The sequence below is a fragment of the Pundamilia nyererei genome, unplaced genomic scaffold, assembly GCF_000239375.1.
Source record: "Pundamilia nyererei isolate P.nyererei 1_Seehausen unplaced genomic scaffold, PunNye1.0 scaffold01165, whole genome shotgun sequence".
In the NCBI taxonomy this organism is placed as follows: domain Eukaryota; kingdom Metazoa; phylum Chordata; class Actinopteri; order Cichliformes; family Cichlidae; genus Pundamilia; species Pundamilia nyererei.
The window spans coordinates 2,253-12,717 of NW_005188566.1; the positions used below are offsets into that span (position 1 = coordinate 2,253).

The 10,465-nt window shown below is 40.9% G+C and overlaps 1 protein-coding gene across 1 annotated transcript; it reads left to right on the forward strand.

Annotated features, from left to right (window-relative positions):
• The first annotated feature begins 672 nt into the window (after positions 1-672).
• On the forward strand, positions 673-9,951 carry LOC102209840 (beta,beta-carotene 9',10'-oxygenase). Its single transcript, XM_005755299.1, has 12 exons — positions 673-825; positions 2,258-2,441; positions 2,528-2,739; positions 3,084-3,199; positions 3,297-3,399; positions 3,908-4,036; positions 4,143-4,303; positions 6,335-6,502; positions 6,751-6,888; positions 7,530-7,712; positions 8,362-8,472; positions 9,282-9,951. Exons 1-12 carry the CDS (start codon positions 798-800, stop codon positions 9,396-9,398), a joined length of 1,650 nt encoding a protein of 549 aa, XP_005755356.1. The 5' UTR covers positions 673-797; the 3' UTR covers positions 9,399-9,951.
• The last annotated feature ends 514 nt before the right edge of the window (positions 9,952-10,465 follow it).

The following is a 10,465-nucleotide window of genomic DNA, read 5'->3' on the forward strand; positions in this document are numbered from 1 at the left end:
GTTTGTCCCTGATAGTGGCTCCAGCGTACCACACGGTGATGGACGAGGTGTGTTGGCAGGTTGCATTTCTTCAGTTCAGAATTTCCCTCCAAAACACAGCAACAACACTTCCTGAGAACTGGGTGTGAGTGGAGCCCTCCAGTGGTCCACCACAGTATAGCTGTTTTACTTTATCCTTTGTCTTTTCTGATAAATTGGTTCTACTGGATGGCTGTGCTGGCATTTCTCCTGCGGTGTTGCTATCAGTGTGTGAAGAGTGGGAGAAGAGGGTTGCATTGACAATCCAACACAATGGGCAGCACATTGAACACATTTTATAAGTGGTCAGAAACTTGTAAATAACTCATGAAAGAATAAAGTTACGTTGAAACCAAGCACACCATTGTTTTTCTTGTGACATTACCAATAAGTTTGATGTGTCACGTGGCCCCTAAGCAAAGATGTTAGACATACAACATAGAAACCTGGAAAATCACCTGTTAGCACACCACGTGGTTTAAAGCAGGTGTAGCTTATGATTGTATAGGCCTGTATGTAGCTGCTGTTGTAAATGTTTATTCTTTTTTTTCTGCCTACCTTATTTCATAACCTCTGTTTTGTTAGCACCGTGTGTGACTGCAAGCCCAGGCAGGCACAAGTGACTCTCTCCCTCTCTCTTTCACTCTCTCTCTCTCTTATAGCTTACATAACGCAGTTTATCGCTGCAGGCGGCTGTTGCAGCTCCACGCACACTAGTGGGTTTCTGTGGTCTAGCAGGACACGGATATAGAAATCAGGAACTGCATCCACCAGCTGTCATGTCATCTGTGAAGCTCGAGCGTGCAGGTAAGCTTCCTCCTTGTTGTGAATACTGTACAGTACAGTTCAGATTGCACAGAACGATGCGCTGCTGGTTTCATAACTTGCAGGAAGCTGCACGTTTTACAAGCCACGAGCATTTGAAGAGCACTTGATGAAATCGCATTTATCATATTTGCATCTCTATAAATCAGCTGGACTGTTGAGCGCGGTGATGGGCGGTTGTGACTGTATGTACAGTAATATCAGTACAGAGTGTTCTTTCAGCCTCACGTTGGTATGTGTGGATTTAATTTCACAGGCCGGTGGATATGAAAAACTCGGCAGGCATTGCACTACCAGAAAACAGAGTAGAACTGAGGCTGTAATCGGAGACTTGGATATCTGCTGCTTAGCTGTTTACCGCACAACCGCCACGTTTATGGGGATTTTGTAACAGCCCGTCTGCTGTAGGCCAAATATAATTAGCCATAACTTATAGCAGAAAATTTCCCTCCACATCAAACTAATCGTTTCAACACCAAGGTTTTTCTTTAATTTGTCACCCCCCTGTAGTACAGCACTGGGTGTATTTGGATAAACAAGCTTAAAGCGACATGTTTGTCATTGTCTCAAACTCCAGAAATGAAACTTTTGTACATTGTAATTTCTCTGAGTGGATCTCCAGAATATACTGTTGTTTAAACACTCATGTGCTTTTGCTTTTGTAAAAATGAAGCCCTTCCCTGTCAGTAGTGGCAGGGGGGGATGGTAACAGTACAGCTGACTGTTGTGAATAATTTAAGTCATGCGTCTTTAACACTGGAGTCAGAGAAGCAGTTGGTGACTTTTTCACTGAGGATCTGAAGCGGTGGTTAAACGGGGTTCTCCCTAAAGATCTCAGCAGGGCACTGAGCTGTTTATTGTAGCTTTTCTGAAACAAAGGACCACCCTAAACTAGAACAGCAGATTTCAATGTCACTGTTATTTTATACTTTATATTTTATGTTTTAGTAGCTGTGACACTTAAATGAACGACCTTTTAAAGACAAGTAAATGCACACTTGAAAAAGTAATGGCAGGTTTTAAATGTTTCTTAATCAAGGTGAAAGTTGGGGAGGCGTTTATTTTATTTTTATTTTTTTTTATGTCCCCGAGATGCTGACAGAAGGACAAACAGTGTTACGTAAAACTTACCAAGCCAAATGTGTTTAAACTCTGCTCAGAAGCAAAGCTTGAGCAACTAAAGAGCTCTAATGTGGCACAGACCCTGAGTGCTTGTTTTCATTCTTTATTTTTTCTTAATTTATTGAGCTGCATGCAGAACTGACAGTAAAGTAAAGTTTATACTTGGGTTGCCAGAAATGTTGTTTACAGCAGTTACTAAGTAAAAGGGAAATATTGTCCAACTGTAAGAAGTGTAAAGCAAAAGTTGCACTAAAGAAAGGTAATTTCTGTCCATTCTTTCATTTGGGTTCAGATCAGGCAAAAAATGCCCACAATGGCAACGTACTGAAGGGGCTGGAGACAATTGCTGCCCTGGTCCGCTCTGTTGAAGAGACCCCTGAGCCAGTAGCTACCAAATTAGAGGGAACCATTCCCTCCTGGATCAATGGCAAACTCCTCCGCAATGGCCCTGGGAAGTTTGAGTTTGGAGAAACACAGTGAGTTATAAAGACCTGCTGCAAAGCACAAAATGAACATGTCTATAACAATGGAGTCGAGCCTTAACATCTGTGTTTCATGACAGCTACAACCATTGGTTTGATGGGATGGCCATGCTGCACCAGTTCAAGATTGAGAGAGGTGAGGTGACGTACATGAGTCGGTTCCTGCAGAGCGATACCTTCAAAAAGAACAGCGAGCGGGACCGGATCATAATGTCTGAGTTTGGCACGCTTGCCATGCCCGACCCCTGTAAAAACTTCTTCCAGCGATTCCTTTCTCGCTTTGAGAAGTTTGGTGAGTAAATAAGACAGTGGGATGAAGTATATGTGCATAATGGATCAAAAAGCAGGTTTTCTGCTGCAGTTAATTTAAAAAAGCAGAAGAGCCACGACAGCTAGAGATAAAATCAAGTTTATAACTTTGCTTTGCTAAATCCTCCTGGGATGGAGCTTCTTAAGTGTTCTGTATATACCCAAGTTTACAGTGGGGAACCAGGGGGAGCATAAAATGTTTTACATTCCCACTGGACCCTCCAGTATAACTACAAACTGTAAATCGTATAGCAGACCAATTTCTTTAAAAGGAGAAAAGCTTTCAGTCCTAAAAAACATGCCATCCTTTGTTTGTCTTTGCTACAGAACCCACAGACAATGCAAGTGTGAGCTTTGTGAAATACAAAGGGGACTACTATGTCAGCACAGAGACAAACTTCATGCACAGAGTGAACCCAGAGACCCTAGAAACTTTAGAGAAGGTAATGTCATTTGTTATATGCAGTAAATGCATTTCTTTGTCATTGTGTAGTCTGGTATAAACACAGTATACATCCTTATCATTCTGTTGTTTTGCAGGTGGACTGGAGTAAGTTCATTGCAGTAAATGGAGCCACTGCTCACCCCCACTATGATCCAGATGGTACCACCTACAACATGGGCAACTCCTATGGAAGAAGAGGTTTGTTCCTTGAGTCAAGTATCCACACTAAAGTCTGCACAGTTACATGGCTTTTTAAAATTTATTTATTTATTTATTTTTTTATCTTGATTTAGAAAAAAAGAAATGAACTGTACTTTGTTGGAAGAAAGGAGGTGCAGCAGTTAGCAGTGTCAAATCACAGCAAGTGTCTGGATTCAAATCCACTTAGGTCTTTCTGTGGAAAGTGCGTCATCTCTGCCTCTCCAGGCATACCAGCTTCCTCCCAGAGTCCACAGACATGCACATTAGATTAACTGGGTTGGGTTAATTAGGTTGATTCTAAATTGGCCATAGACATCACTAGTTGTCTGTCTCTGTTATCCTTGCAACAGACTGGCAAACGGTACAGGGCGTACCCTGCCTCTCACACATGACAGTTGGGATAGGCTCCAGCTCCCCCTTCCTCAGCAACTCTGAATTAGATAAGCTGAAGAGGATAGATGGAAAATGGATGGAACAATGTTTTGTAAAACACTTCTCCTTCCAGGAGTCCTCTACAATATCATCAGAGTACCTCCTGAGAAGACGGAAAGCGAAGACACTCTGCAAGGAGCCAAAATCCTCTGTTCTATTGTGCCTGCAAACAAGTCCCATCCCTCCTACTACCACAGCTTTGGTAAGGCAGCACACCAGGGTACCACTCATTATGCTTGTTTTTTTGTTTTTTTTCATTTGCTACCCTCATCTGCAAAGCTTGGTAATCTTTTTCTTCCTGCTTCCAGCCATGTCTGAGAACTACGTGGTGTTCATCGAGCAGCCAGTCAAGATGGACCTGCTGAAGATAGTCACATGTAAATTAAGAGGGAAGGCTCTGAGTGATGGAATCTACTGGGATCCCAAACAGGAGACAGTCTTCCACCTCGTGAACAAGCACACAGGCGAGGTGAGATGCGATCAGTAGCGGTTTTAGATACAGGCGACACGGGCGGTTGCCCGGGGCGGCATCGTGGTGGGGGGCGGCATCACGGGCATCGGCAAAAGAAAAAAAAAAATGCTCGTACTCATGCTGCCCCGACGTCAGCCAGCGCATATTGGGAATGGCGTAGGCACCGATCGGTTTTCTATCGCCCATTTGCTGGGAGTAAGGGCGCCCTCCGTTTGCGAGGTGCGCCTGCTGCTTGCGGCACAGGGAGGAGAGGGCGGGGCAGCGGGGGATTCTCTGACCGGCTGGAGCAGCATCTAATAACCAACTCGCAAAATAAAACAAAATAAAAACAAACCAACAAACACGAAAACACCAGACATTATAATACAGACTTATAATTTGCACCGATGTTTTTTTGAAATTCTATACACAAAAAGTGAGGCGAGAGCCCTCGGTGCGCCTGCTCGCTGCTGAAGTCAAAGTAAACTTTATTGTCATCTCCGCTACATACAGTCCAGTATATAGAGAGACGAGACGACGAGGCTCCAGTTACAGCAGTGCAAGTAAACAAACAATATATATAAGAAGAGTAAGAAAATAAACATACCCTTTAGGACCAGGGATAAAGGGATCAATAACAATTTAAAATTTACAGTTTGATGATTTAAAGTCTCACACACAACCCATTGAAAGGGGAGGGGGGCCAAATAGAGCACATTTCATTCATAATGTTGTAAATCCAAGTCCATTATGTATTCTTGATTTGAATCCTGGGTTGTCTCAGAAATCTCAGAAATGCACCCTAGACAAAGTGAATCTGTGAACTAAGGTGTAGGTGTGTTAGATCATGTTGTGGTGATCCTTGGGTTGAGGGATAGTTGTTCATACTGGAGTGCAAAATTAAAACCACTGGAAGATGGAAAAGAAAAGTTCAAAGCCATCAAGTCCTCAGTTTAGAAAAGAGAGAAAAGAAGAGGAGGAGAAACGAGCAAAAGATACAGGTAAGCAGATGTGTCATTGGATAATGGCAGGTCATCCTGAAACAATCAGAATCAGAATACTTTATTATGTGGGTGATCGTGGCTCAAGAGTTTGGAGTTCGCCTTGTAATCGGTTGCTGGTTCGAGCCCCGGCTTGGACAGTCTTGGTCGTTGTGTCCTTGGGCAAGACACTTCACCTGTTGTCTACTGGTGGTGGTCAGACCACCACCAGTAGGTGGGCCTCTGTCAGTGCGCCCCAGGGCAGCTGTGGCTACAATGTAGCTTGCCATCACCAGTGCATGAATGGGTTGATGCCTGAATGTGTAAAGCGCTTTGGGGTCCTTAGGGACTAGTAAAGCGCTATACAAATACAGGCCATTTATTAATCCCTAATCCCGTTACAGTTGCTCCAAGAAGAAATGGTAAAAGTAGGAACAGTAACAGACTAAAACAATACCTTATGTTACAGAGGGAGTGTTCGCCCAGGGCGCCAAACAGGCTAGGACCGCCACTGGATGCGACTGTTAATTTTTTTTTTTTAACTGCACTTCAATATTATATTTATATACAATAACAACTGATGTTCCTGTTGATTGATTATGCAAGAACTAGCAAGCTTGCATGTAATGTAAATGTAAAAAGAGGCAAAGTGTGGGCAAAGACAGAATCCGTTTAAATTGGGTGTGGATTTGAAACATTGGTTGAATTCCATTCCAGGCCATTAGGGGGCCACCTAGGCTGAAAATGTTCATCTCTGCTTAGCGCCACAAATTTGCAATGACATTGCAGTAGGAAAACTCCCTAGAGTGGCCCCATTTAAAGGGCTACACAGAGAAAACTAGGTGATTCAGAATGTAATGTAACAGATGTAATAAGCATGTTGTGTGTGTATATATTAAGCTTTTATTACTCCATGTTGATTTTATTTTAAAGTTTTTAACATAATTTGTCTTCTGAATAAGTGATGGTGATGTTGAGGAGTACTGTCGTTAAAGGAGAGTGTCCTTGTAGTTTACAGCTAAATGAAGTACTTGACAGAAATTCTGTAACTGTATACGCTGTACCGCAGGTCAGCTCAGTGAAGTACCACACCAAAGCCTTCTCCACCTTCCATCAAATCAACGCCTTTGAGGAGGATGGATTCTTGATGCTCGATATGTGTTGCTCCGACGACGGCCAAGCCATCAACAACTACCTCATCCAGAACTTGCGTAAATCAGGAGACGCGCTGGATGAGGTCAGTATAATTGCATGAACACATTGTTACAAAATAAATGTAGCAAGAAAAACAGATTTTTTTTTTTTTTTTCACTGTACTTAAGTTTTGACATAATAAATATTTATAACCGGGGAAGACAATATTGGCTTTGCTAATTTACTAAATAATTTAGTGAGAAAGCTATTCAGTGTTAGCTTTATGGATTTCAGTCTGTTCAGATTTGAATTAACCAAATATCTAAAATGTGCAAATATTGTCCCTCTCAGGTGTACAACACCTTGTGCAGGGTTTTCCCTCGGCGTTTTGTTCTGCCACTGCATGTGACCAATGAAACCCCAAAAGACCAGAACCTGAACACTCGACCCTGCAGCAATGCATCGTGTGTCAAAATCGGTGACGACAAGGTGAGTTGACTTCTTGCTCATGCCTTCATTTACAGTTCACCTGTAGCACACATGCTGGAGGCAGTAACCAGAAATGAGTTGTCTTGACAACTCATACAGTGTTGTACAAGTCAACAAGCAGGCAGTGAAAATATTAAGCTTCTTATTTTGAAATTAATCTAAGTGGCAGAAGTAAAGCGTTCCCTTGAGTAGAAATGTTAACGCCACACTACGGTATGAACAGATGCAGAAAATTAAGTTAACAAAATGAGTACTAGGTTTTTGGGAGGGGGTTGAAACGCATAAAAAAGGCTTTTCATAAAATTAGAAAAGCCTGCTTAAAAGTAACCGCTACATTTGTAAAACTACTGATTAGTGAATTTGGGATATTTAGACTGATGGGTAACATCAGCACAAAATCTATTCTGTTATCTTAAGAGATGTTTCTGTAGTGATTTTTATCATTTTTGCAGTTTGTGTAGTTTTTGACCTGTGTGTATGGAAGTTTACATAATTTCTAGTATGTTAGAACAAATGTATGGCAATCAGAGTTCACATAACTAGGTTGCAGAAACATGAGTCCAGTTAAAGGTGAAGCTCATGGTCACAGAGCTCGCACGCTCGACTGACCTTAGGTGGTAGTTCATCCTCTTTTTCAATAGGTGTTCTGCCAGCACGAGGATCTCCACGGAGAAGACCTCCATGAGTACGGTGGCCTGGAGTTCCCGCAGATCAACTACGCCAGATGTAACACACATCCGTACCGTTATTTCTACGGCTGTGGCTTCAGACATCTGGTGGGAGACTCTCTGCTCAAGATGGACCTGAAGGACAAGACATTCAAGGTGTGTATGATACTGTGCAAAGGGCTCCACCTCATTTAACCATGAGAGACGATGAGAGAGCGTTAGTGAATTTGATCACATTCACTGCTGTTATACTGTGTAAATTATTAGTTAACATAATTTAAATGGTATATTAGTTTATTGCAGCTTCTTTCTGGTTAATATCAACTGTCTTCCTACACTGCTGCGGACAGTTGTCTATACATTCAACCACATCTGGGGTGTCACAGTAAAAGCTCATGATCTTTCAGAGTTAAAGTTTTATGTATTGTTACTTAGTAAAAAATATTTAAAACTAGGCAAAACGATGCCTCAGATGAACTACATGTGAAATATTAAACCATTACTCTTGTTAAAAGTAAGGCCAAAAATGTAGAAGTAACATTGGGAAAAATTAACTACATCCTGACTGCTTCCATAGCAACTGTGATTATCAGTGTGAGCAATTTGCTGCTCTGGGAGCATTCAGGTGTGTGTGTGTGTGTGTGTGTGTGTGTGTGTGTGTGTGTGTGTGTGTGTGTGTGTGTGTGTGTGCCAGACTGGAACTGAGCCAGTAGTTGAAGCAAAATTAAGATGGAGAACAAGAGCAACTTTAAAATGTGGAGTTAAATTGAAAAACACTGACACTTGTGAAAATGATCATCCACAGGTCTGGTACCAGAAGGGTTTCTACCCCTCAGAGCCTGTGTTTGTGCCGTCACCTGATGCTGTGGAGGAAGATGATGGTGTCATCCTCTCGGTGGTTCTCACCCCGTCACAGGTAAGCAAATACATCTACCTAATGTGCTGATCATTGTGGAGCTGCATGTGTTTTATAGTTTACCTTTTTTCTTGTATTTGACTCTATAAAAAAAAAAGAAATGTCCGTTCAAACCTTGTTGTGTCTCATGACGTTATCAGAGGTTTATGATTTCCTGAATTTGAGGTACCAGCATGTCTGCAAGTCCGCCTAAGCTTGATTCCTTTCTGCTTCAAATTCTTTAATCAGCTGGACACGATCTATCATAAATATTCATGTGGGTGACGAGCAGAGTCATAAATATTCATTGCTGAATTTACGCGAGTGAATTTTTGGAATTAAAAACAGAACTTTCTAAAGCCTTCAAGATTAATGGCAGAAAGTGCACTTGCTGGCTACATTAATGGTGCCAGTAAAAGATTTTCTGAGTAATGTAAGATTTTTTTTTTCTTTCCCAAAAATGGTGTTCTACTACATCCCAGTGTCCGTCTTCCTGACAGCACATTGGGCAGCCTGAATCAAAACTGAGCATTGTGCTATTATGTCCATCTCCCCTATAGCAAATGTCAATTGTTCATTTGCCCGTCTGTTTATTTTAAAATCCTAATCAGTTTTAATTACCCCTGAAACACTGGATGAGGACCCTTTTATTATTCTTTTGTACACACAATGCGTTCTGGTCCTTGAATTTAATCAAAGCTGCTATTCTAAAGACATGCACACCTCTCAAGCATACCTCCAACCTAAGTGAAGTCTTTCACTATGTGGTGGTGTGTAGAGAAGTGTGATTTGTTTTGTGTGTGTTAACGCCATCAATCGTTTCTCTCCAGGATAAAGGGACCTTCCTCCTGATTTTGGATGCCAAGACATTTGAAGAGCTAGGAAGAGCCTATGTGCCTGTTAACATGGCTTATGGCTTCCACGGTACCTTCAGTGCCTCTGCATAAACTTCTTGTTTTTTTAGACTCCCCATGATTCATGGGCAATGAATACAACGCATCAATAAGCATTAGCCAGTTATATATCAGATGGTACTGAGTTGCTGCTGCTTTTTATGCTTAACATATATACTGTCTACAGATATTCACTACAGGTGAGGATCACCAGACATTATGTTATCACCATATTTCACTGACAATACAAGCAGTGTGCTGAGTATTACAATAACCGGATTTATCATATCCAGTAAGATTATGTTATCTCTCTTTAGTAGTTTGCTGCAAATAGACGTTGGAGGTTGCTGTCCCATTTTTACTCTAATGACTGAGCTGTTAGCTTGTTCTGAATTAGGAGGTAGGTAGCTTTGTCAAGTGAAGTGTGATCAGTGTTGGATGGATTTTCGACTGGTAGGACTTGTAGGGTACAGTTGAAAGTAAATCTGTGGTCACCCAAGTGCCAAAATGTTTTTTTTTAAAGAAATTTATTCCAAAGATTTTTACAAATCTGACTTTTGTACTGTATATTTTTTTTAAATATAATTTTTTAATTAAAGTTTCAACATTAACACTTTTCATAGGTGAAGTGTCTGGATTCTTTTCACACACTGAATCAGTCAAAACACATGGTTGAGAATAATGTACATAAGTACGATTCCTCACATCAAATATTCTTTTACAGTCTTTTACTGGCAAGTGGCACATTTAAGGCCCCAGGTTTTATAAAGTCAACATGTGTTGCTATTTATAACAATTTGTATAGCAATCAAATTTGCATCCTTGACATTAATATAGATATTAATCGTTAATTTGTTATTACCTTTGTTCAGATTACTTGTTTCACAGTATACATTAAGCCCATAAATAGACTAAGTGGCACACAAATCACTTAAACTAAACAGACCCTATTTTACATAACAATGGGGTCTTTTTAATTGAGAATTGAAAATTGTATTAAAACTAAGTGGCATTTCTTTACCATACAGTTTTTAATTCTGTTAACTTCTGCTCCACTGTAGGGAAAAACATAACTCTTAATCCACAATTTGACAGCTTTTAATTTCCAAATTAGTCTTTTG